The sequence below is a fragment of the Scyliorhinus torazame genome, chromosome 5 (genome assembly GCF_047496885.1).
Source record: "Scyliorhinus torazame isolate Kashiwa2021f chromosome 5, sScyTor2.1, whole genome shotgun sequence".
In the NCBI taxonomy this organism is placed as follows: Eukaryota; Metazoa; Chordata; class Chondrichthyes; order Carcharhiniformes; family Scyliorhinidae; genus Scyliorhinus; species Scyliorhinus torazame.
In genome coordinates this window covers 218571213-218598463 of record NC_092711.1, presented here as the reverse complement: position 1 = coordinate 218598463, position 27251 = coordinate 218571213, and the positions used below count along the sequence as shown (strand labels likewise).

Sequence of the window (27251 nt, the reverse complement as noted above, 5' to 3'; positions counted from 1 at the left end):
GTAGATCAAGATATCTTTTGCAACCACGTTAATCCTAAAACCCGTGTTTAATTGTTAAGCCAAGGAGGGAGCAAAGGCATATTGTATCAGAATCCAATTTGTCTCGTGGAGACCATGAATTTAATTCAATTTAAATTTGTTTTTGGAGCAGGCAAGGGGCTGCATTAGGGGTTTGTCCCGGTCCACACTCTGAGATCTGGCTTTGTAACTCAGAAAAAGTTTCTAAAAAACACTTCCTTCCTCTATGGACCACTTTTCTGTCCTCTCAAACAGTTGCCACTGTTCAGCACACTCCCAAGCTGTGTACAGTTCAATATACCAACGACACTTGCATAACAAAACAGGTTCATTAGAGATGACCAAATAGCCACTCACCTACTACAAAGCTTGCACTTAAACAAGTAGCAGCAGCTGAAAAAGATGTTGCATCCTGAGCTACAAACATTGCATCAGTTGCTGTCACCTAAGCATTGCACACAAACTGTGCCAAGGTGGGCATCAAGCAGAAAAACACTAATCTTGGGACAATTTCAAAAAGTTGATTTAATAACAATGTTTATCAAGGCCTTCTCTCATGCTGCATACTAAAATCAAAGTTAAGAGTGCAAAAATGAATCAGCCAACTAATTTTGATTACACACAAGAAAATGACTGGATCATACGTATTGGTATCGCCAAGTGGACTCTTGACTTGCACTAGTTAGGATAGACCACATGAATCAATATTCAGACAATTCAGAGCAGCATCAAGATGAGAACTGGCACACAAATCATGGGCTGGATTTATTGACCACCCCATTTCGGCAGGGAAGACGGCCTGCCAGTGTAAACAGCTGGTAAATCTCACCCCTGCATCATTTGCTGACAGCAGATACCTTTGTTGTGTAGTCACACCAGAGAAAAATTAAAAAATTAGGGGACACCAACGGGTATGCAGCAACTCATTACAATTTTTTCTTCCATAACCAAGTCTTGAAGTGAAGAAGCTCCATCACCATTTCAAAGCAGCCATGCCAGTCTCATCATAATGAGACAATAATTATGTAGGGCAGCATGATTGCACAATGGGAGGCACTGTTGCTTCATAGCTCCAGGGTCCCAAGTTTGATTCCCGGCTTGGGTCACTGTCTGTGCGGAGTCTGCACGTTCTGACCTGTCTGCGTGGGTTTCCTCTGGATGCTCCAGTTTCCTCCCACAATTCCTGAAAAACGTGCCGTTAAGTGAATTGGACATTCTGAATTCTTCCTCTGTGTATCCGAACAGGACCGGAGTGTGGTGTCTAGGGACTTTTCACAGTAACTTCATTGCAGTGTTAATGTAAGCCTACTTGTGACAATAAAGATTATGTAGGTCCACTGCAAACAGCCTGAAGTAAGCACACTATAAACAAGTTCATGCCCTTCAATAAACCTTGAAGATCATGCTCTTCAATAAACCTTGAAGCTAGTGCAAGCTTTTCTTCAAAAACATATCCAGTTGAAGATAAAAGCAGGCTTCGACAAAATATCAGTTCAAAATATTATTTGGTGGCGTGGGTGGAAAAGGAGATTAACATATATTTTCCTTATATTCTGAGAAAAGAGAGCGAAGACCACGGAAGAGGAGGAGCGGACATCTCCACGTAGACACAGATTGTCATGAGAAAACAAAAGAAAGTTCCTCCCAATACCAAAAATATTTTCAGTAGGAAACGCAAGATATTGGACGCAGCAAAATTGTAAATGCAATATTTTACAAACTAATTCAACAATTAAGTGCAGAGATTTTCCCCTGTATACTCACGTATAGATTTATAGTGAACTGCAAATTGGTGGATTGTTTTTGGTGTTGCTCCTAAATTATTAAAATATGCTCTGAATAGAATGAAATAGCAGTGATACTTCATATAGCAAAACTTTGGGGAGGTTTTTTTTATTAAGGTAAATCATCCAGCAAAAATTCTGACAGGAAGTGGGTACATACAGCCATCTGCCCTTTTAAAAGAGATGTTAATTTCCATTAGAAACTAGTTTTACATGATTGCAAAGGTTTTTCTTTACAAAAATGACAAATTTAAAATTAAAATATTTTTCACATTAGATTTCCAGGCCCCACATTTTTTTTTTTTTTCACCAAAATATTTTACCTGGTTACAAAACTAACCCACAAAACCACTGGAATGTTTTGACACAAACAACTTTCTCCTTACTCTTCCCCACGTGTAATAGCCTAACACCACGAATACCTGGTGAATTAAAATCAGACCTTTTGAAGTATGACACAAGACAAACATTGACAGAAGTCAATAACTACCACCATTTACTTATCCCACATATCACACTAACTATGACAATCACAATTTTAAAACAATGATTCTTTAGGGTTTGCTTACCCCCAAATAATCTTGAGATGTGGGTGTTTCCATAATTAAATTCATGCTAAAAAAACCTTGTATTTATAAAATAGTTGATAAAAATATTCCTCTCTGTTAACAATACAGTATGGAGGTATGGATGCCATTGATGGAGATGACGGGCAGATGCAGTTACTCTGACTTGGCTTCTTTTTCTTCACAGCTTTCAGTAGACTGTGCCTAAAATGTGAAAAAAGGTACAATGTAGTCAGGGCTATTACGGATGGGGAATGAACACTGACCTCGTCAGTGATGTCCATTCTATGAATTAATTAAAAAACAGAAAAAGTTAAATATATTGCAGAAAACTAGTTTTGGCTTTGGAAGGATATTATTAATTGTAACCAGTTAAATGCATAAATAACTGAAAAATGTAGATATAGCCTTGCTCAAGTCAGCTCACAGTATTCCTAAAGACTTGTGAAAGATTCTATTTTGTTTGTCACTGAAGTTTGTATATTAACAACCGTAGACAAAATTTCAAGCAAACATTTCATAGATTACTGAATGTTATTTTGTTGGTTTAATATACATTTCTTGGGATAATGAAGTAAATTCCCCCTCTGCCTAATCTAATTTGTATTGCACATCAGAAGAGAGTAGCCACCATCAAGTGAGGAACAGAGCGGTTAAGGCTATTACTTATACCATTGAAACATTAACAACTTTGAAAGGACATATTGGCACTGGAGGGAGTGCAGAGGAGATTCACTTGGCTGATCCCAGAGTTGAGGGGATTAGATTATGACGAGAGGTTGAGTAGACTGGGACTGTACTCATTGGAGTTTAGAAGGATGCGGGGGGATCTTATTGAAACATATAAAATAATGAAGGGAATAGATAGGATAGATGCGGGCAGGTTGTTTCCACTGGTTGGGGAAAGCAGAACTAGGGGGCATAGCCTCAAAATAAGGGGAAGTAGATTTAGGATGGAGTGTAGGAGGAACTTCTTCACCCAAAGAGTTGTGAATCTCTGGAATTCCTTGCCCAGTGAAGCAGTTGAGGCTCCTTCTTTAAACGTTTTTTAAAAAAAGATAGATACCTTTCTAAAGAATAAAGGGATTTGGGGATATGGTGTACGGCCGGAGAGTGGAGCTGAGTCCACAAATATCAGCCATGATCTCATTAAATGGCGGAGCAGGCTCGAGGGGCCAGATGGCCTACTCCTGTTCCTAGTTCTTATGTTCTCCATAGTTAACAAGAAGTTCACAGAGAGAGGGGAAAGCTATTGGAAAGCATTGCTGGGTTATATCACTTTTCAACTGAGTAAGGATCGGAGAGACACCTTGATCCTGCTGCTGCAATGTACTCTGTAGACTTCCAGAATCTTTCACCCTATCACTTCCAGGCACAGGGCACAACACTCAACATGATAATCCCTCAACTGTTAAATATTTGACTGTTTTCCCAGATTGGATTACTTGAATTTATGAAATTAGGTTTATTAAAAGTATAGATGTATTTTTTTCCTAAAAGAGCAAATAGTCTACAAGTACAACAAAAAAAAAATCAATAAAAATGTGCCTGTACCCATATTGCTCACCTTGGCACTACCATGAGAAAAAGCTGGAAAGTGTCAAAGCACCTCCCAGAAACAAAGACAGGAATCTCAGGCCCAGTCAGTCATTCTCTCAAAACTGACCGTATCTGCAGCAAGTTTTAAAATTACTATAGTTTACTATTTGCACAGTACATAAAAGAACTGAATGACACTGTAATACCTGATAATGGATCAAATAACTTCTCACCTGTTCAACCAGCTATGTATTTTAAATTCAGGAACTCTGTGCAAGTTCGGTGGAGAAATGGAATGGGGGGGGACGAGAGGAGACAATAGAAAGTACATGATATACAGAATATCCAACTGAAAAATTTAAAATAACGTGGATTAAACAAACTACAATTGCTTACAGTTTTTAAATATTATAGGCTTTCAGCTATGTAAAACAAACACTGTTTAACATTGCTGCTTTCCAATCAGAAAAGTTACCTCATCGTTTTTGGCTTCTCCATTCTCAGAGGGAGTTTCTTCCTTTGCATCCTCTTGGTTAGGCTCTTCTTTGCCTTTTGCTCCTTTTTTTCCTTTTGCTGGTGCTTTCTTTTCCTCCTTCTTGTCATTGGCAACCTTTTCTTTCTGTGAAGATGAATCCATCACATTACCACCAAACTGTTAGAGCAGAATCAAGTAATTTCTTAATATATGAAAGTGACATTACCCCACTTCATGTTTCATTAATGCTGTGCGATTCAAAACTCTGTAGTAAACCAAGTTTAATTTTATTTAATTACATTAAGTTACTGAAGTACAGGACATGCTTTTTTCTAAAACGATAAAACATTTAATGTGTACACCCACTGGCATTAGCACACATCCGAGTGCTAGTGTAGTGATAAAAATCATTCATGGGATGTGGCCTTCACTGGCTTGACCAGCATTTATTGTCCACCTCTAATTGCCCATAAGATGGTTGCGAGCTGCCTTATTGAACTATTGCAGTCCATATGGTGCCCCCACAATGCTGTTAGGGAGTGAGTTCCAGTATTTTGACCAGTGACACTAAACAGTGATAGGTTTCCAAGTCAGAAGGGTGAGTGACTTGGAGAAGGAACGTCCAAGTGATGGTGTTCCCATGTCTCTGCTGCTCCTGTCCTTCCAAATGATAACAGTCCTGAATTTGGACGGTGATGTCTAAGGAACCTCGGAGTGTACCTGCAGTACATCTTGTCAATGATATACACTGCTGCCTCTGTGCAAGTGGTGGAGGGAGTAAATGAACAATAAAGCCAGCTGTTTTGGCCTGGATGGTGCTTCTTGAATGAGCTGCACTCATCCAGACAAGTGGAGAGTATGCCACCACACTCGTGACTTGCGCTTGTAGATAATGGACAGGCTTTGGGTAGTTACTTATTGCAGCATTCCAAGCCAAACCTGCTTTTGTAGCCATTGTATTTCCGTGGTATGTCCAGTTCGGTGCCTGGTAACCACCAGGATGTTGATAGTGGGGAATTCAGCAATGGTAATGCCACTGAATGTCAAGGGGTGATGGTTAGATTCTCTCTTGTTGGAGATGGTCATTGCCTGGCATTTGTGTGGCACAAATGTCCCCCAAACTAGTGGAGAGTTTTCCCCGATTCCCATTGCCTCTAGTTTTGCGAGGACTACCTGATGCTACATTCAGTCAAATGCTGCCTTGATGTCAAGGGCAGTCACTCTCACCTCACCCCTGGAGTTCAGCTCTTTCGTCCATGTTTGAACCAAAGTTGTAACCAGGAGCAATGTGGCCCTAGCGGAATGCAAACTAGTGTCCGTGAGCAGGTTATTACTGAGTAATTGATTACTCCTGCTATCACTTTACTGATGGTCAAGAGTAGACCGATGGGGTGGTAATTGGTCGTGCACACACAGGACATTTCTGGGAAATTTTCCACACTGCCGGGTAGATGCCATTGTTGTAGCTGCACTGGAACAGTTAGGCTAGGGGGTGCAGCAAGTTCTGGAGCACAGTCCCATTGCCGGAATACTGTCAGGGCCCAAAGCCTTTGCAGCATCCAGTGCCTTCAGCCATTTCTTGTTATCACTGAATGAATCAATTTGTCTGAAGGCTCGCATCTGAGATGTTGGGGGCCACCAGAGGAGGCAGAGGTGCATCATCCACTTAGGGGCAGCACAGTGGTTAGCACAATTGCTTCATAGCTCCAGGTTCAATTCCCGACTGGGTCACTGTGTGCGGAATCTGCACGTTCTTCCAGTGTCTGCATGGGTTTCCTCCGGATGCTCCGGTTTCCTCCCACAGTCCAAAGATGTGTGGGTTAGGTGGATTGGCCAGGCTAAATTGCCCTTAAGTGTCCAGAAAAATGGTTAAGTGGGGTTTACGGGGATAGGGAAGATAGGTGGGCTTGAGTGGGGTGCTTTTTGTAAGGGCCGGTACAGACTCGATGGGCCGGGTGGCCTCCTTCTGCACTGTAAATTCTATGATTAGCACTTCTGAAGATTGTTGCAAATGCTTCAGCCTCATCTGACATGTGGAGCTATGCCATCAGAGCTCCTATAAGAGCTGTTTAATTGTCCACTACGTTCACAAATAGATATGCCAGGAATTAGAGCGTAGATCCAATCTTGTGAATTTGCTTAGCTCGGTCTATCACTTGCGGCTTATGTGATTTTGTACGCAAGTAGTCGTGTTGAAGCTTTATCAGGTTCACAGCTCATTTTTAAGTATGCATGGTGCTGATCCTAGCTCCTCCTGCATTCGCTATTGAATGAGGGTTGATTCCGTATCTTGGTGGGGTGGCACGGTGGTTAGCACTGCTGCCTCACACCGCAGAGGACACGGGTTTGATCCCGGCCTTGGGTCACTGCCAGTGTGGAGTTTGCACATTCTCCTTGTGTCTGTGAGGGTCCCACCCCACAACCCCCAATAAAAGATGTGCAGGTAGGAGAATTGGCCATGCTAAATTGCCCCTTAATTGGGAAAAAAATAATTGGCCACTCAATTTATTTTTAAAAAATGGTGGGAATATGGTTCAACTAGGACACTCCTACTGATAGTCACCGACATATGCACCTGCAGCAGGTAGGTTGGTGAAGATGGGGGTAAAGTATTGTTCCATAGAATCCCTACAGTGCAAATGTTGGGTCATTCGGCCCACCGGGTCTGCACCCACCCTCCAAAAGAGCATGCTACCTAAGCCCATTCTTCCGCCCTATCCCTGCAACCCCACCTAACCTGCATGTGTCTTCATTCTTCAGGGACTGTTTAAGCACAGGGCTAAAGAGCTGGCTTTTAAAGCAGACCAAGGCAGGCCAGCAGCACGGTTCAATTCCCATACCAGCCTCCCTGAACAGGCACCGGAATGTGGCGACGAGAGGCTTTTCACAGTAACTTCATTTGAAGCCTACTTGTGACAATAAGCGATTTTCATTTCATTGGTTGATTCTCTCACCACTTGCTGCAGACCCAGTTTAGCAGCTACGTCTTGTAGGACTCAGCCAGCCCAGTCTCTAGTGGTGCTGCTGAGCCACTCTTGTTAATGGACAGTGTAGTCGCCCACTCAGAGGATATTCTGCACTCTAGCCACCCTCAGTGCTGCCTCCAAGTGGTGTTCAACATGGGAGTCCTGATTTATCTGCTGAGACGAGGAGGTACATGGTAACCAGGTCTCCTTGCCAACGTTTGGCCTGAGGCTATGACTGTGCTGATTCTGCCTGTCTGCATGCATGAAGTTCTTGCTCCAAATCAGATTTTTATTTTTTATAAATGTGTTGAAAATATTTTTTCTACTTCAGCAAAAAGTTCCTACATAAAACTATTCGGCTAGATTAAAAACCATCACTTAACTGAAATATGCAAAATGAAAAATAAGTGTTTATAATTTATTTTCCCATGTCCATTATTGTAAAATGTTCAACAAATTATTTCAATTTTTGAGTTGATCCTAAATGTTAAAAAATGCTTCACAGATATTTAATGAAAATAGCATTTAACTGTCCATTAACAGCTGAGATAATTATGTAATGAACAAAGGATTTGGATAAAAAATGCTCCATGACGTTTTACTAATTAAGTTTATTTGTGGCCTCAGGTTAACCAACCATCTTTGCTGGCATCTACAAGAAGTTAAAGGATTGCATTATGTCATACATGGGAGGTCAAATGAAAAGGAGAGAAATTTTAGGAACTTTAGAAATAAACATCTCACTCCTATTATTTTTTTTAATAAAAACTTGCATTAATCAATAGTTTAACTTATTTAAGAAATTATATATAATAATTTTAGTTACGCACATTTCCATTTTACCTACTTATAGATGGGTAAGATGAGGAAGGAACAGAATAGGCTGAGTAAGGTGGGAGGGGGTTTGTGATTGTACATACAAACAATGGGCTGAATGACCCATATTCACGCTCTAAAGTTGAGTCACTAGTATGACAATCAAGTTGCAAGATAGCACATCTTTCGGTTGTTTCCAAACCTGTCTTTTGTCCTGCTTCCCTCCCTTCGAAAAGAAAGCTTTCCCCTATCAGGTTACTAATTTATCCCCGGGCCAGATTTCCACTCAAATAGATTGCTATTACTATTTTAACAAGGAAACTCATATCGGTTTGCTGTGTTTAAACCATGTTCCCATTATCGACTTCTTCTCATACAACCTCCAAAACCTTAACAGAAAGGCTTCCATTTAATATCACAATGTGTTTGATGTGCAATGAATAACAATGAGGTGGAGTGACAATTTTGAATTTTATGAGCAGCTCTTTGCAGACAGCAATAGCCTCAAAATTGTAATTAGATGAATAACATGTTTTCTGTAGTGGGGGGGAACTACTCATTGAAGGAGAAATGTCAGCATTCCCCATTTTCCTTTGACTGGCGGCATAAGAAACTTTTTTTTAAAAAATAATTTTTATTAAAGGTTTTCATAAAATATCAATAACAAAATGAGAAAGAAAAAAGAACCCAACAGGGTTAAGTACAAAACACAATCTAAAAAAGCAACCCCCCAATCCCCTCCCCCGTACCTAAATAATAAATTAACATTAACACCCCCTCAGACCCTTCCAGTGTAAATAACATAAACCAAAATAAAGTAACCCCCCCCACCCCCGAGCTGCTGCTGCCATTGACCAATGTCTATCGTTCTGCCAGAAAGTCTAAGAACGGTTGCCACCGCCTAAAGAACCCGTGTACCTCGCAAGGCGAATTTCACCTCTCCAATTTAATGAACCCTGCCATATCGCTGATCCAGGATTCCACGCTTGGGGGCCTTGCATCTTTACACTGAAGGAGACCCCTTCGCCGGGCTACCAGGGACGCAAAGGCCAGAATTCCGGCCTCTTTCGCCTCCTGCACTCCCAGCTCCTCTGCCACCCCAAATATTGCGAGCCCCCAACCCGGTTTGAACCTGAATCCTACCACCCTCGACACCGTCCTCGCTACGCTCTTCCAAAATTCCTCCAGCGCTGGGCATGCCCAGAACATATGGGTGTGATTTGCTGGGCTCCCTGAGCACCTAACACACCTGTCCTCACCCCCAAAGAACCTGCTCATCCTGGTCCCGGTCATGTGTGCCCTGTGCAGCCCCTTAAACTGTATGAGGCTGAGCCTCGCCCATGAAGAGGAAGAGTTCACCCTCCCTAGGGCATCTGCCCACGTCCCCTCTTCGATCTCTTCCTCTCACTTACCTTTCAACTCCACCACCGAGGCATCCTCCTGCATCACCTGGTAAGTTTCCAAGATCTTCCCCACTCTTTCTCTCTCTCTCCCTCTCCGCCCCCCCCCCCCCCCCCCCGAGAGCACCCTGTCCTGTGTGTGGCAATAGCCGCGGGAAATCCACCACCTGCCATCTGGCAAACGCCCTTACCTGTAAGTACCTGAAGGCGTTGGGGGGAGGGGAAGAGCCCGTACTTCTCCTTCAGCTCACGAACTTCCAGTCCACAAACAGGTCCCCCAACTTTCGTATCCCTGCCCTGTGCCACCCCGAAAACCCTCCACCTGTTCTTCCTGGGGCGAACCGGTGGTTCCCCCTTAATGGGGTCCAGGCCGAGGCTCTAACTTCCCCCCTATGCGGCTTCCACTGCCCCCATATTTTGAGGGCCGCCACCACCACTGGGCTCGTGGTCTACCTCCTTGGAGGGAGCAGCAGTGGTGCCGTTGCCAGCGCCCCCAGACTTGTACCCACACAGGACGCCGTCTCCAGCCTCTTCCATGCAGCCCTCTTCCCCCCTCCATCACCCACTTGCGCACCATTGTCGCATTGGCGGCCCAGTAGTACCCACAGGAGGTTGGGCAGCACCAGCCTCCCCCTATCTCTACTCCACTCCAGGAACACCCTTCTCACCCTCGGAGTCCCTCGCGCCCACACAAACCCCATTATATTCCTGTTAACCCGCCTGAAAGAAGCCTTCGGGATAAACACGGGGAGGCACTGGAACAGGAACAAAAAACCTTGGGAGCACCGTCATTTTGATTGACTGCACCCTACCCGCCAGGGACAGCGGCAACGCGTCCCACCTCTTGAACTCCACCTGGACCCCTAAATATCTGAAGCTCCTCTCCACCCTTTTTAGTGGGCGCTCGCCAATCCCCCTCTCCTGGTCCCCTAGCTGAACTACGAACAGCTCGCTCTTCCCCATATTGAGTTTGTACCCCAAAAAGTCCCCGAATTCCCTAAGGATCCTCATTACTTCTGGCATTCCTCCCCCTGGGTCCGCCACATACAGCAGCAGGTCGTCCGCATAAAGCGACACCCGATGCTCCTCCCCACCCCGCACCAACCCCCTCCAGTTCCTCGACTCTCTCCGTGCCATAGCCAGGGGTTCAATCGCCAGTGCGAAGAGCAGGGGGGACAGAGGACACCCTTGTCTCGTCCCTCGGTGCAACCAAAAATACTCGGTCCTCCTCCTATTTGTGGCCACACTCGCCATCGGGACCTCATACAACAGCCTAACCCCCGACAAACCCCTCCCCAAACCTCTTCAGCACCTCCCACAGGTACCCCCACTCTACCCTATCGAAGGCTTTCTCAGTGTCCATCGCCACCACTATCTCCGCCTCCCTCTCCCTCAACGGCATCATGATAACGTTCAAAAGCCTCCACACATTCGCGTTCAACTGTCTCCTCTTCACAAACCCCGTCTGGTCTTCATGGATTATCTGCGGCACACAATCCTCGTGGCTAAAACCTTCGCCAGCACCTTGGCATTTACATTTAGCAAGAAAATCGGTCTGTAAGACCCACATTGCAGGGGATCCTTGACCCGCTTCAGGATCAAGGAGATCAGTGCCCAGGACATCGTCGGGGGTAAAGCCCCCTCCTCCCTTGCCTCATTGAAGGTCCTAACTAACAGCGGGCCCAACAGGTCCATATATTTTTTATAGAACTCGACCGGGAAACCGTCCGGCCCCGTTGCCTTCCCCGCCTGCATGCTTCCTATCCTCTTGATCAGCTCCTCCAGCCCAATTGGGGCCACCAGTCCCTCTTCCACCTTTGGAAACCTCAATTGGTCCAGGAAACGGCCCATCCCTCCCTCCTCCCGTGGGGGCTCGGATCGGTACAATTCCTCGTAGAAGTCCCTGAAGACCCCATTGATGCCAACCCCACTCCGCACCACGCTCCCTCCCCTGTCCTTAGCTCCCCCAATCTCCCTAGCTGCGTCCCGCTTCCGAAGCTGATGCGCCAGCATCCGGCTTGCCTTTTCCCCATACTCGTAGACCGCCCCCTGGGCCTTCCTCCACTGCACCTCGGCCTTCCTGGTGGTCACCAGGTCGAATTTGGCCTGGAGGCTGCGCCTCTTCCTCAACAATCCTTCCTCAGGCTCTTCCGCATACCTCCGGTCTACCCTCACCATCTCCCCCACCAGCCTCTCCCGCTCCTTGTGGGCCCTAATGGAGATCAGCTCTCCCCTCACCACCGCCTTCAGTGCCTCCCATACCATCCCCACTCGGACCTCCCCATTGTCGTTGGTCTCCAAGTACCTCTCTATACTTCCTCGGATCCGCTCGCTCACCTCCTCGTCCGCCAACAGCCCCACCTCCAAGCGCCACAGCGGGCGCTGGTCCCTCTCCTCCCCTTCTCCAAGTCCACCCAATGCGGGGCGTGGTCCGAAATTGCTATTGCCGAATACTCGGTATCCTCTACTCTCGCTATCAGCGCCCTACTGAAAATGAAAAGTCGATTCGAGAATAAGCCTTATGGACGTGAGAAGAATGAAAATTCCCTAGCCCTCGGCCTTGCAAATCTCCAAGGGTCCACCCCTCCCATTTGGTCCATAAATCCCCTCAACACTCTAGCCGCCGCCGGCTTCCTACCCGTCCTAGACCTGGAGCGATCCAGTGCCGGATCCAACACCGTGGTAAAGTCTCCCCCCATTATCAGGCCCCCCACTTCCAAGTCTGGGATCCGACCCAACATACTCCGCATAAAACCCGCATCGTCCCAGTTCGGAGCATACACATTGACCAGTACCACCCTCTCTCCCTGCAACTTACCACTTACCATTATGTACCTACCGCCATTATCTGCCACAATGCTCGACGCCTCTAATGACACCTTCTTTCCCACCAAGATCGCCACCCCTCGATTTTTGGCATCTAGCCCAGAGTGAAACACCTGACCTACCCACCCTTTCCTCTTACCTGGTCTGCCACCTTCAGGTGTGTCTCCTGGAGCATAACCACATCCGCCTTGAGCCCCTTCAGGTGCGCGAACACGCGGGCCCACTTAACCGGCCCATTCAGTCCCCTTACATTCCAGGTTATCAGCCGGATACCCACCCCCTCCCCCGCCGACTAGTCATGACCCCTCCTCGGCCAGCCACGCGCCCACACCCGGCCCGTTCCCCACAGCGGCATACCCCCGTCTCAACTCCCCTCCCCCCCCCCCCCCCCACTCGCTCCAGCTCCTCCTTGACATTAGCAGCAGCAACTCAATTCTCTCCCCGCCCCACCCCCCCCTCCCCCCAGGACCCATCCTAGCTAGTTTACTCCCCCCATTGCACTTCCGCGAGTCAGCTGACTCCTGCTGACCACGGCCACTCCCGCCTCCCCTTCGACCCCTCCCAGTGTGGCACACCCTCCTCTCCTGCTCCCCATTCACAGGCTCTCCCCCTCCCCCCTAAGCGCGGGAAACAATCCTCGCTTACCCGCCCCGCCCCCCCAGTCTTCGGCATGGGAAAAAAGCCCACTCTCCACCTACCAGGCCCCGCCACCAACCAAAACAGTGCCCAACCTGCCCCATCCACCCTCCCCAACCCGAAAGAGAAAAACACAGAGAAAAAAAACCCCAAAACAATGCAAAGGCCCCCCCCGCATAACATATCCACTGCAGTCCCCAATCGCCCATCCCGACCCTCAGTCTGTGTCCAGCTTCTCGGCCTGAAAAAAGGCCCACGCCTCCTCCGGAGACTCAAAATAATGGTGCCGGTCCTTGTAGCTAAACCACAGTCGCGCCGGCTGCAACATGCCAAACTTCACCCCCTTCCTGTGCAGCACCGCCTTCGCTCGATTGTACCCGGCCCTCTTCTTCGCCACCTCCACACTCCAGTCCTGATATATCCGAACCTCCGCGTTCTCCCACCTGCTGCCCCTCTCCTTCTTGGCCCACCTGAGCACACACTCCCGATCAACGAACCGATGGAACCGTACCAGCACCACCCGTGGAGGCTCGTTAGCCTTGGGCCTCCTCGCCAACACTCTATGGGCTTCTTCCAGCTCCAGGGGCCCCTGGAAGGACCCCGCTCCCATCAGCGAGTTCAACATGGTGACCACGTAGGCCCCTCAGGAGGCCCAGAATCCGCAGATTCTTCCGCCTCGACCGATTCTCCATCTCCTCGAACCGCTCCTGCCATTTCTTGTGGAGCGCCTCATGCGCCTCCACCTTTACCGCCAGGCCCAAGATCTCGTCCTCGTTGTCAGGCGGCATAGAATCTTTAACATCTACCTACAACTACCATAGCTGATGGATTTTCCATCATCTTTCTGAATCAATAGAATACTAACTGAGCTGGTTTGTAAGCCTACTCAAAATATCTCAATACATCAGCAACTTCAAATTTATTTGGCTCATTATACCTCCACCATTCTCCAATTCTTTTGCAGAAAAATCATTCTCCAGACATGGGCATTGCTGTTAACACCTGTATTTATTGTCCTTGCCTAGTTAATCTCAATGTGGTGATGAATCTTCTCGAATCGGTCCATGTGGTGAAGGTACTCCCATAATGCTGCTAAGTGGGAGGGTTCCAGGATTTTGACACAAGAAGAAACAGCAAGTTGGGACGATACATGACCTGGCAGTGATGGCACCCCTGTACTCCTGCAGCCATTGTCTGTTCATGCGGCAGTGGTTATAGATTTTGGAGATACTGCCTATGTTATCTAATATCAAGTTATTAGAACTGCACCAACCTAGGCAAGCAGACAATATCCCATCACCCTCCTGACTGGTGTCCTGCAGGTGTTACAGATGTTTTGGAGAGTCATGATGCAAGCTAATCAGCGCAGGATACCCAGCCTCAGTTTCTGTTAGCTATGGTATTCAAGCAGATAATTCCGTTCTATAGATCTCCACACCCTCATGATGGTGATGATGATGGAGGACTCAACAATATTAATTCCACTGAATATCATGCAGAAGTGCCCATGTTCAATCTGTTGGAAATGTTAATTGCCTGACACTGCTGTGACACAAATGTCATTTACCACTTATCAGCCCAAGTGGCGAAGCAGTCCTTGCTGGTAGGCTGCATTTTCTCATGGTTTCTAATTTAAATGATTTCAGAATTGTAATAAATTCAACTCTTCTCCGGTCCTCTTGCATGTAATCTACTCCTATATTCAGTAAACCAATTCTTCGAACAAAAGTGTAAATTTGTTTAAATTAATAATTCATTGTTTCAAAGAAGGAAACAAAAGCCAACTTGGATTTAAAAATATATTGTACCTAAACTTTACCTAGGTGCTTCTAAGTAACTCAAACTTTCCACAGAACCTACCAAATCAAAACTAGAATTAGAAAAAAAATAAGCTTTCCAAATGACCATTGGTTATTAGAAGCTTTAAATAACTGCCATGATCATTTCCTTTACTCAAATCCAGAAAGATGTTTATTTTTTTGTCCCCTTTGATGTTCTCAAATCAGTTAACAGGCAGCCAGTCTTGATTTAACGTCCCAGAAAGACAACATCTCCAAAAAGCCAGCTACACTTTAGTTTTGCTTAACGCCCAACCCTTTAAGATCAGTAACTGCTCGTGACAAGTGGAGGTATTACATAGTTGCATTATAAAGTCTAACAGCTCAATTACAGTAAATTATATTCAGAAATATTTCCAAAGTCAAAACCAATAGTCAGCCAATTTCGATGTAGGAAGCACTAAATTTGAACAAGGCTCAAATTGTGTAGTTAAAAAAAAATGATAACAAGCCACTTTCCTATTGAATCTTCACCCCCCCTATCCCGCCACCTCCCCACTCATCGGAAAGAATTGATTTGCACGAGCATATGGATTCCAATGCCAGAATCTCTCGTACTTACTCATGTGATTAACTTCACTTGAGCCAAGGCAATGTGAACAGGTTTTACGTCATACATGGGCTACTGGACAATGAAAGAATATATCCAAACTCCCTAATAAGGCACTGTCATCAGCTTTCAATGTCCCTAACCCTACTCCAGCCAAAATGAGCTAACACAACAAAAACAAATGTCTCACAAAAGGAGAGAGAACTCTGTTCAGTACGAGTGCAACAGTATTGTAACAAAGTTCACTATGCTGGCAAGAAAGAGACACAATTTGGAAGGAGAAAAAGTGAAAGGAAAAATGAAAGAAAAGTTTGATGTTAAAATATCATTTGGTGAACTTTTGTGGTGCCCACATATACATTTCCTAGTATGTAGGGGGATGGGGGAATTGTGGAGGACACCAGTGCATGTGAAAAAAGAACACCTTTAACAAAGAAGCTCGGTTTGAAAAAATTAGAAAGAACTTTAGCACAAACTTCTTTGAACATGGTAGGGCAAGTCAACACAGCTGCTAATAAGATTTAAGAAATCTATTTTCTTTCTTAAAGGCGGAGAGCACAAAAGCAAGGAAGTTTATACAACACTAGTTCGGCTTTAGGTACACTATTGTTTCCAATTATTGATACCTTACATTGGAAAGGATATCAAGGATTTGGAGGGTGCAAAGGAGATTTACCACGATGGCCTCAAGAGTTCAGGAAATCCAGACTAGAGAAGCCAGGTTCTCCAATGTAACAAACAGACTAAGGGTAGATTTACTAGGCGTTCAAAATTATAAAGTGTTTTGACGGAGTAGATTGGGAGAAAATGCTTCCCAGTAGGAGGTAGAGGAAACAGCTAATTGGCAACAAAAAAAAAGCCAGGCGAGAATTTGCTACCTGGAATGGTGGAGCAGGTTCAGTGATAATTTTCAAGACAATTGAACCCATACCTAAAAAGGGAAATGTGCACCAATGGGGGTGGGAGAAAGAGCAAAGCACTGGGCTCATCAGTAGCTCTTTTGGAGACCCTGCATATGTATATTTGTCAAATGCTTTCCCAAAGTACTGTGCAATTCTATCAATGCTCATGAAATCCCATTCCCTACCCAAATAGCAAAACAAGTATATTTTGGTTAACGTTTCAAGAGGCTGAGAAACAGATAAATTGCATATCATGTTTTGCAAACTTTATGATGTGCTAACAATTAGACCAAGTCACTTACTTTTGCTGGTGCCTTCTTTTGTTTTGGCTCTGCTTTTGGAACTGTAGGTTTCTGCAATAAAGCAAAAAAAAAAAAGCATTCAATTAATCTTTTGCTCAAGTATTTCATTGTAAAAGATTATAATGCATTCAAAAGCTACTTACCGCTGACAATCTGGGTGATCTCCTTTTTGGCTTTAGGAAATATAAAAGATACGTTTAGAATAGCTTAATTTTTTTCACATACAGAAATGCCCAAATGCTTACAAAAAAAAAAGCAAAAAAAACCAACCTCCTCTCTTTGCTCCCCAGTAAGCTGTAAAAACAAAAGAATACATAATGTGTCAGTTCAAAGTCTCAAAATACAAAGTGATACTCTCTCCTGACAATCTGCCACATAAAGTAATGAACTACGCTTAGTTCATTTAAAATCCTGTTCTGATCTAGTAATTTACTAATGACAGATTCTAAATTCAAGTATCTACAACAGCTTTAGGTCAAACCTTACTGCAGAACACTTACATTTGCTAACCTAGCCTTTCAACAAAAATTACTTCAGATTTTTCTATTAAGACCAACTAAGCAAGTCCTTTGTTTGAAGACCAATGTGGCCCTCAAAATATCTGCTCCACTAAATGATTCCAAGACCCAAAACTCAGGAGAAGTAGCTCAGAATCAACACAAAATATTAAGTAACACAATCCATTATCAATACTGCAATTCACCACCAATTCATGAATTTGGAATGAGTCTTCATGTATTCCTCAGATGCTTCAATTCAACGGTATAAATACCCATGATATACAGGCAGGGGTGTGGCTTTGAAAATTACCAACCAATGAGATCTGTTATCAAATTTAAGAGCACAAAATGCAAGCTCCACCTGAAATCATTTAAGCAGTTACAACCGAGGATCCAGATCAAAGAAACACAACAGAAAATGATAGGAATTAAATACTGTAATCACATTCAAAACAGATGGAAAATATGAATAGACAAATAGCCAAAACAAAATACTACAGCTTTTAAATATCTCAAATAAACCAGAACTCAGACTCAAACAACCAACAGCTCAACAATTTGTCTTACAGTATGTATAGGAGACAGTGTCACAGTGGTGGACTAGTAATCCAGAGACCCAGGTTAATGCTCTGGGGACATGGGTTCAAATCTCACTATGGCAGCTGGTGGAATTTAAATTAAAAAATCTGGAATTGAAAGCTGGTCGAAACTATCAATTGTTATAAAACCCCATCTGATTCACTAGTGTCCTTTAAAAGGAAATCTACCATCCTGGTCTGACCTACATGTGACTCAAGACCCACAGCAATGTGGTTGACTGCCCCCAGTTCAAGGCCAACTAGGGACAAACAACAAATGCTAGCCTTGCCTGGCTCAGCCACATCTCATGAAACAAATTAAGAAAAAAGGGGGGAAATTCAGGAGCACAAGTAATTCAATATCAGCTACAGACTTTTGCGTCTTTTAAACAACCCCATCTCCAATCCTTGCCAACATTCCACCCCCAAACCTGGTTGAAATGTGTCACATTTTATCTCAACAGTTGGCTGAAAATTACATTCAAGGTGAGCCACAACAAAGCTCCCAAAATACTGCAGCAAACTCCTTAATAGCAACACTGGACTTAGGAGCAGACCATTCAGACCTTTTGAGTCTCTTCTTCTGGTTGCGGTCTCAACTTTTCTGACTGCTGCCCCCCCCCCCCCCCGATAACCCTCAATTCCCTTGTCTGTCAAAAATCTGTCTCTGCCTTGAATAAATTCAATGACCCAACCTCCATGGTTCTGTGGGGGTGAGAATTCCACAAATGAACTCTCGAGGAAATAATTCTCTACCCAGTCTTAAAAGGGAGACCGTTTATTCTTAAGCTGCGTCCCCTTGTTCTAGTCTCCCCCACATTATGTACAAATGTATACAAGAAGCTAAAATGATCATCTCTGGCGGGTAGGTGTTGGAAAGGAAGGAAATTTAAAAACCTACTTTATGTAGCCAGACACAATTCTGTAAGCCTGGCCACATCCCTAACCATGCAATAGCCAGATATAACAAAATATATTTAAAAAGGTTTATATTTAATTGCCATTGTTTTTATTTAAGTTGAATAATCAAATTGAACTGATAGTTCCCTTCCTGCAGATGAGGAGCCATTGATCATGGATTGTTACAGGCTGGGGAGCGTGAGCACCCTGACGCGGTGACGTCAGCACGCCCCTTCAAGCTTCCCGCTCTTTTTCAGAGGCCCCGCCCCATCCTAGACCCGGACTCAAATGGGGGAGGAGGGAGGTGGGGAGCGCGCGGCCAGGTTCGCGCCATTAAGCCAACGCAGTTGCACCTCTCTTCGACCCGACCCCCCCCCCCCCCCCCCAAGCCCAAAAAAAGAACAAAGCGCGCGCAATGCTCAACGGTCGGGAGCGGCGCGCGACGCGACGAGCCAGCCCAGCATCTTCCTTCCCTTCCAAACCGCACCACCTCAGCCAACAACCTCCCGGTCGCACGCCCACTACCGGCCGGAGCCGAACACTGCGCCGCAGCCAAACCCCCGAGAACAAAGGACCGCGCGGCTCTGGATCAACTCACCCCCCCCCCCCCCCCCCGGTAGCAATGCCCGACCTCGAGGCGTCTTATTCTGGACCGCAGAGCGAGGGCAAATGGGGGGGGGGGGGGGGGGGGGGGAAATGTGGCCAGTGTTAATCGCCACCCAACTCGCAAATGCCATTAACGCAACTTTCCGACTCGACATCTCGGCGATTTTCGCTTCCCCCCCCCACCCTCCCTCCCTTTTCCTCTGTCTTTGCACGTACCTTTCTCTTGGATGACATGGTGACTCGATTGATCAAAACAATGAAGGGGAGGGTAATAAAATAACAAAAAGGCGGGGAGGGGGGAACAGCCCCGAGTGGGTTATTCAATATATTTTTTTTAAAAAGCCACGGGGTGTTTTTTTCCCCCGTATCCTTGCCCCCCTCTTTAACACACACGGGTACCACCAATGGCCACTCACAGCAAGTCGCAACGACTGCGACCAACCCAGCTGCCGAGCGGCGCGTTGACTGACGGCGCTCTCGTCCAACCGGAGAGCAGACACCATGCCAGCCCCCCCCCCCGCTCTCCCAACCCCCACGAGAGTTACGGCCAATGGGGAGGGCGCGTTGGACAGACTTCGGCCATGGGAAGGCGGAGCTAAACCGATTTCAGCCAATTGGAGGTGGGGTAGTGGGCGGGTTCTGGCCAGTTGATGGGCGGGCGGGGAAAGGCGGGTTACCACCAATGGGAAGTGGAGAGGGTTTCAGCCAATGGGGGATGGACGGGCTCGGGCCACCGGGCTGGAAGGCGGCGGATAGGCTGCCAGTCGGAGGAGGGGGAGGGGGGAGCAGAGAGGGAGGAGGGGCCGGCCGAGCGGGTTTTGACCAATGGGAGGACGGGGACCGTGGGCACGTGGGAAGAGGAGGGGACAGCCGAGCAGGTTTCGACCGATAGGAGAAGGGGGCTGTGAGCACGGAGGGGCGGGCCGAGCGGATTTTGACCAATGGAAGGGGGAGACACGAGCGGATTTCGGCCAATGGGAAAGGGAGCTGAGCGGACTTAAGCGAATGGAAGGGCGAGGTGGGCGGGAGGAGCAAATCAGTGCGGCTGGCGGAAAGGAAACCAATGCCGGCTGGGCTCTCTTGAAAAACATAACGTTTTAAACCTCGTTATTTTTAAAAACACGAACCTCCGTGTGAAAAGACGGCAGCGCAATCGGAGCGAATCTCTGGCTAACGGGGAAAAAAAAAACAGCCTCCGATTGCCATGTTTAACAATATTAATAAGAAAACAAGGATTTTATTGTAATCTGGTCAAGCCGGCTGGAACCAGATCTGATTAAGGGTCGGACCCTGGTTGGTTAAAGCAGGGTCACGTGATGGCCCAAAATACCCACTGACCCTTGACCGCGAGGCCGGTCTTTTATATGCAATAATTATTTATGTCCCTTTCAAACCTTTAACGCAGTGCAATGCGAAGAGTGTCGCGATGCTGATTATAACCCCCCCCTTGTCTGTATTATTGCGCAATATCGCTTTCTGATTCCTCTAGGCACCTTTTAAAAACTTATTTGTGGTTTTTAATTTACTGAATATCCTTTTTGAGTCGATTATTTTCCTTAATTCCACCCTCTCCTCTTTCCCCGCCCTCCCCACCCCCACCTCCACCACGCACAACGAACAGGTTTGAAGACGAATTGCAAGATGGTGCTGTCTGTGTATGTGTCTCTGTGCCTCCTTTCTCTGTCCGTCTGTGGTTGTGTGTGTCTGTATCTTGTGTGTGTCTGTATCTCTGCACCCTGCCATCACACTGAGCCGGCCTACACCTTTTGTACTTGGGTTCCAGGAGTGTTCAATGCCTTTACTGCATCTCTTCTGTTTCCTAAACTACAACCTCAGATTTCATAGGAGGGGCTGGTGGCTGAGGTGCTCCATGTTTGTTTTCCAGCGCTGTGCCAGACTGGAGAAAGGGACAGACCGATCATTCCCAACCCTATGAGCATGCCTCTGTTGAGATTGAGATTTTAGCTCGCCAACTTATTTCTCAACACGCTGGATGGAATAATGTTCATGCATCGGTGTGTTCCCATCTCTTCGTTAGTCCCCCGTGTACCAGGGGTGATATTCCTGCTCCCCGCCTCCCCATCATCTTTGACATTTGAGGATGAACATGCTAACGAACATGCAGCCAGTAATCCCAACTCTGACCATTCAATTCATTCGCTCTCGTTCCACCCTTTTGGGACGAATGCGCCTCCTTGCAAGTCAAGGAGACGAGCGAATAAAACATTGCATTAATTGCCACTAAATATTCATGCCATAGGTGTATAGGATAAAGGGCTGGGGATAACATTGGCCCTGATGTTTGCCAGCGTTGCTTTTTCACAATCTTGACGAGTTGGTTCAAAAAGTATAGGTGGCGTGCAGGGTGATATTTTCAATAAACCACATTCTGACAATCCAGAGTATTCACGAACCCTGTAGTTAGTACAATGCAAACATATATGAGTTTAGGCGAGGATTAAGTGCAGACTTGCAAAGGTCACGAACGGGGATCTGGGGAATAGGTTGGAAAGGGCCCTCCACTTCAGCCAACACGTATACATATGTGCATATTCTGATAAATATACGTTTTATCCACTGTTAGGCTGACTGACAGAAACATCTTTAAAAACGACCCTACATGTTTACCTTGAGCCAGGGTGACAGATGATGAAAGCCTTTAGTCTGGAAGTTTCATGGAGGACGAGGTGGACACATTTTTTTAAGGAACCTGCTGCGATGAATGTAAGAAATTGTCACATTTTATATTATTTTTGCAATGATGTTATTAAAACCTGGGTTAAGGTGCATACAGATAGCATGACTGCTAGCAGGTGTCAGGAAAGTGAGATATTCATTGATTTGCAGGTGAAGTATTCTAATAGATCTTGAGAAGCATTTACTTGTTTGCAGATAGCTAGCTAGTGGAATATTGTTTAGGTTTGAAGGACTCTTGGGGCACCCCTTATGAGGCGCATTGTGTTTGGTCCTGGCTAAACAAGTCAAGGGATAGCTTGTAAGAAGGGACAAAATAGTGCCTTATGCCCTGGGTACAGATGATGTCATTAATGGGAGCAGCCAGGTCTGTACGAAGAGTGTTGGTCCTAGAACTGTAACCTGAACAGAGGTGTTTCAGTTTGGTCCTGCAAGGTTCTCCAAAGATTCTGCACTGAGAAAAGCAAGTAAAACACTTATTGTTAACTTTATTCATGAGTAGTATTTAATAAAATCTGTTTGCTTAATTGGAATATAGTGGAAAGTTTAGGAAGTAAGTTAAGCTTTCTTTTATATAACTGTTCACTGTAAAACTATTTCTTTGTTGCTAATGTAGTAAATTCTGGCATTCATTCAAATAAAGTTTGTTTTAAATAAAATATACTTATTGGTCAGCGTCATCACTCCTGTGGTGCAGTAACATTTCCTCACAGTTTTACAAATTGAAAATAGTTGGGTTCTTGTTTGGGATCCTAACACCTGCCCTGTAATATCAACAGGAAAGTGGGCAGCTTCAGTTCCCAAAAGTTTGCTCAGCCAATTTGTCCTCTTTCCCATAAAATCAAGGCGAGCAGCAAAACAAGATGAGCACTCTTCACATTATCTCAATTGAACTGGTCATCAAATGAGTAATTTTCGACATGAATGGGAATTTGAACACAAAGCAAAGTTTTTCGTTTTCGCAGACAAATATCTGGAATGGGCGGCCAAATTCTCCCACTAAAAATCATCGGCCAATTCCACGTTAAAACAAAATTGACTGAGCTCACAGCCTCATAAATGCACGCAGACAGGATCTTGGATGGGCAAAAGAATAGTAATTAAAACAAAGGATCGTAAATATTAATAATAATTGCTTATTGTCACAAGTAGGCTTCAATGAAGTTACTGTGAAAAGCCCCTAGTCACCACATTCCGGCGCCTGTTTGGGGATGGTAAGTAATGGGTTAAGAGACATTGCAATTAGTTGTCTCATTTATGTTAAGTATCCATTAATTGACACTGATATGTAAAGGGGCTTCAGGTCTCCTCTGCCAGGTGATGTGTAGTTAGAGTTTTGTGCAAAGTCTGTTGGGATGAAATAAATGTGTGTTGGTGAAAAAGGAACAGAACTTTAGACTCTTCATATCACAGCAACTAAAACCTCTAGCAATTAGTAGCAGAGGATGGTTGCTGTGGAAATGTGAAGGGTTGAAATATACAACTTTTCCAGATCAAACCAAGGAGTGAGTGAGAAAAGAAAAAAAAAAAGGGATATATGGCTGAACCGAGGATAAAGATGGCTGGATATGACTATCCTCCCTTATTTTCTGAATGGGAATCGTACGACCAATGGAGAAGTGCAGTAGTTATGTGGACTAAGGTAACTGCTTTGGGAAAGAGAAAACAAGGTATGGCATTGGCTCTTTCTCAACATATGGCAGTAAAATCCGAAACAAAGTGCTTTCTGAGATGGAATTGGAAGAGTTAGACTCAGAAGAAGGTCTGGAGACTTTATTACATTATATGGATAAGATTTATAAGAAAGATGACTTGTTAAGTGCGTATGAAGCATGGTCGGATTTTGATAAGTTCCGGAAAATGGAGGATATCTCCATGGAAGACTAATGGAATTTGGCAGACTATATAAAAGGCTGCAGAAACACACCCTGGAATTTCCACAGTCTGTGTTGGCCTTTAAATTACTTGACTGTGCTAGAGTGAGCAACGTGGATAGGCTCCTGGTTTTGACAGGAGTTCATTTTGCTGATAAGGATACCTTATTCGAACAGATGACAAAAGCTTTACAAATGTTTCTGGGGAAACATTCGATTTCGATGGCTCTGATGACCCAAATAGGTCAGCCTGCAATAAGGCAGAATATGGAAGATACACTACTAACAGGTTGACGAAATCGTATGGCTACGAATAGGGCTCAAGACTATAGAAGGAGACCGAGACAAGGAAATTATGAAGATAGAAACCCAGTTAGAACCTACAATAGGAAGATGAACCCCAGAAATGCACAGGGCATGATAAATCAATGTTTTCGATGTGACTCTCAATACCATTATGCTTTCAACTGTCCAACTCGTTATGATAGAGTGTTTGAAACGACACATGACACGGAAGAGTCAGAAGAGGAAAAAGATAGTGACCAGAAAGAAGGCATTGTCCTATTGACAAGCAGTTTTACGCCGGTAATGAGGGTGTTGGTTGCAGAATCCTTCAACTGTGCTGTATTGGACAGTGGTTGCACATGTGTGTGTGGAATTGACTGGTTAAAATGTTATCTGGACTCCTTGAATGCTGAAAATAGTGACAAGGTTAAGGAATTTGAAAGTTCCACAAGTTTCAGGTTTGGGGATGATAATACTCTGAAGTCGCTGAAAAGAGTGGTGATCCCTTGCAATATTGCCGGAGTGAATCATTTCATTAGCACGGCTGTTGTATCAAATTAGATAGCTTTGCTTCTGAGCAGACCATCGATGAAGAAAGCACACATGAAACTGGATATGGAACAGGATAAGGCAACCGTTTTTGGAAAGACGGTGGACTTACAATTTACACAGTCGGGACACTTAGGGCAGCACGGTAGCATTGTGGATAGCACAATTGCTTCACAGCACCAGGGTCCCAGGTTCGATTCTGGCTTGGGTCACTGTCTGTGCGGCGTCTGCACATCCTCCCCGTGTGTGCGTGGGTTTCCTCCGGGTGCTCCGGTTTCCTCCCACAGTCCAAAGATGTGCAGGTTAGGTGGATTGGCCATGATAAATTGCCCTTAGTGTCCAAAATTGCCCTTAGTGTTGGGTGGGGTTACTGGGTTATGGGGATAGGGTGGAGGTGTTGACCGTGGGTAGGGTGCTCTTTCCAAGAGCCGGTTAAGACTCGATGGGCCGAATGGCCTCCTTCTGCACTGTAAATTCTATGATGATAATTCTATTCCATTACTGACAAATAATATTTCAAGTAGAGTGGTTAAGGATGTGTTAATGGCATTTGAAAATGGGACTTTAGCTGATAAAAAGCTTGTGGTATTAAAACTGCATAGGCAATTTGCACATCCGTCTCGGAGGCTGAAAAATTTATTAAAGTATGCAGGGGTAAGGGATGACGACTATTCTAAACTGATAGACCAGGTTAGTGACCGCTGTGAAGTTTGTAGGAAGTACAGAAGGACACCAGCACGACCGATAGTAACCCTACCTTTGGCCAGGGTTTTAACGACATTGTGGCCATGGACCTTAAGATCTGGGATAAAGCAAATAATATATTTATTTTGCATTTTGTAGATTTAGCAACCAGATTTAGTCAATCAACGATTGTACGAAGTAAAGAAAAGAGAGTAATTCTGGATCAAATCGTGGAAAAATGGATAGGGACAGGAATGGGTCCACCGGCAAAATTCCTTACGGACAATGGGGGGGATTTGCGAATGATGAGTTTAGAGATATGTGTGAAAACGTGAATATCAGAGTTATGAATACAGCTGCAGAAAGCCCATTTAGTAATGGTGTCTGTGAAAGAAATCATGCTGTCATCGATGACATGCTTCGGAAAATTTTGGCAGATCGACCAAATTGCAGGCTAAATTCAGCTTTAGCATGGGCGGTACATGCAAATAATTCATTGCAGATGGTTGGGGGCTACAGTCCTTATCAATTAGTGTTTGGTAGAAATCCTAAAATTCTGTCCATTTTGGATGACCAGCTCCAGCTTGGGAGGGGACTACAATTAGCTCTAGTTTTGCTGAACATTTAAATGCATTACATAGCAGTAGAAAAGCTTTTTTGGAAGCAGAAGTCTCTGAAAGAATTCGCAGAGCTTTAAGACATAACGTGCGGCCATCAGATGCCGTTTTTTTTAGCAAGGGGGCATGGTATACTATAAGAGAGACAATTCTAATGAATGGAAAGGCCCAGGGAAGATCACAGGCATAGATGGCAAAACAATTATTTTGCAACATGGTAATCAAACTGTTAGGGTACATTCATCAAGGATAATGGGTACAGATTACAAATTTTCAAATTTAGACAGGGCAGACAGACATGACGAGGAACCAGAGTCATCTGGTACGCATGTGTTACAGAACTATGAGGACCAGTTAACTGATATAGACAGGGTTTCTGTAGAGGAACACAACACTTCTGATGAATTAGAACAGGTCATTTTTCCGAAAGGGCAACTGCCAAAAGTTGGTACAAAAGTGACATACTGGCCTGAAGGGTCTAGTCAATGGAAGGATGCAACTGTTATTAGTAGAGCAGGGAAGGCCACTGGAAAGTATAAACATTGGTTGAATGTACAGCATTCAGGGGAAGGAGTCAAGACAATGGATTGGGAAAACAAATTTCAAAAATGGAGGGCACAGAAACGCAGTGCCAGTTCAGATAGTACATCGGATAGTGAACAGGTCCGCAGGAAAAGGTCGAGAACTATTGAAAGGACATCCCACAGCAGAAGGGAAAGATCAAGCAGTAGCAGTACAAAACAAGATACCAGGCGGGAGAGGGGACGTAGTTTATCATGATCTCGAAACATGAGTAAGACTACGAATACTAATAGGAGTAGAAGCCCACATGCACGTGAGATTTTGGTGGCTTCAAATAAATTAGATGAAAAAGTTATCAAAGATGCTAAACAGCAAGAATTGCATAGTGGAGTGAATTTGGGGTATACACGGAAGTACCGGATAGGGTATCCCACAGATGGATTTGCACGGAAAAGGTTCTTCCAGATGGAACTTATAAGGCAAAGGCCAGGCTTGTGGCAAGGGGATTTGGAGAAAACTTAGAAGATCAGGATTTAAGGGTAGATTCACCTACAGCAGGAAAGGTTATTTTAAAGATCTTCTTGGCTCTATTAGCCACAAAGGCATGGGAATGCAAATCTATAGATATAAAAGCTGCCTTTTCGCAAGGGCATCAGCTCCAGAGAGACATTTTTCTACGTCCTCCCAAAGAAGCAGCTAACACAGAAGGGGTACTCTGGAAGTTGAAAAATTGTGTATATGGATTAAATGATGCATCTAGAGTCTGGTGTTTTTCGGTAAGGTCAGTTTTGTTAAAGGTAGACTGCTAGATCTTGCAATGTTTT

At 45.0% G+C, this 27251-nt stretch overlaps 1 protein-coding gene across 2 annotated transcripts; it reads right to left on the bottom strand.

Moving 5' to 3' along the window:
- Nucleotides 1-1886: 1886 nt before the first annotated feature.
- Nucleotides 1887-19668, bottom strand: hmgn7 (high mobility group nucleosomal binding domain 7). 2 transcript variants are annotated; one of them, XM_072505138.1, is made up of 7 exons: nt 19419-19668; nt 16889-16912; nt 16762-16791; nt 16619-16669; nt 4383-4526; nt 4141-4176; nt 1887-2572 (listed from the first exon to the last, which is right to left on the bottom strand). In XM_072505138.1, exons 1-6 carry the CDS (start codon nt 19434-19436, stop codon nt 4168-4170), a joined length of 276 nt encoding a protein of 91 aa, XP_072361239.1. In that variant the 5' UTR covers nt 19437-19668; the 3' UTR covers nt 1887-2572; nt 4141-4167. The 2 variants fall into 2 exon arrangements, with proteins under 2 accessions (XP_072361239.1, XP_072361238.1); XM_072505137.1 differs by lacking the exon at nt 4141-4176 and having other exon boundaries at nt 19419-19662.
- Between the last annotated feature and the right edge of the window lie 7583 nt (nt 19669-27251).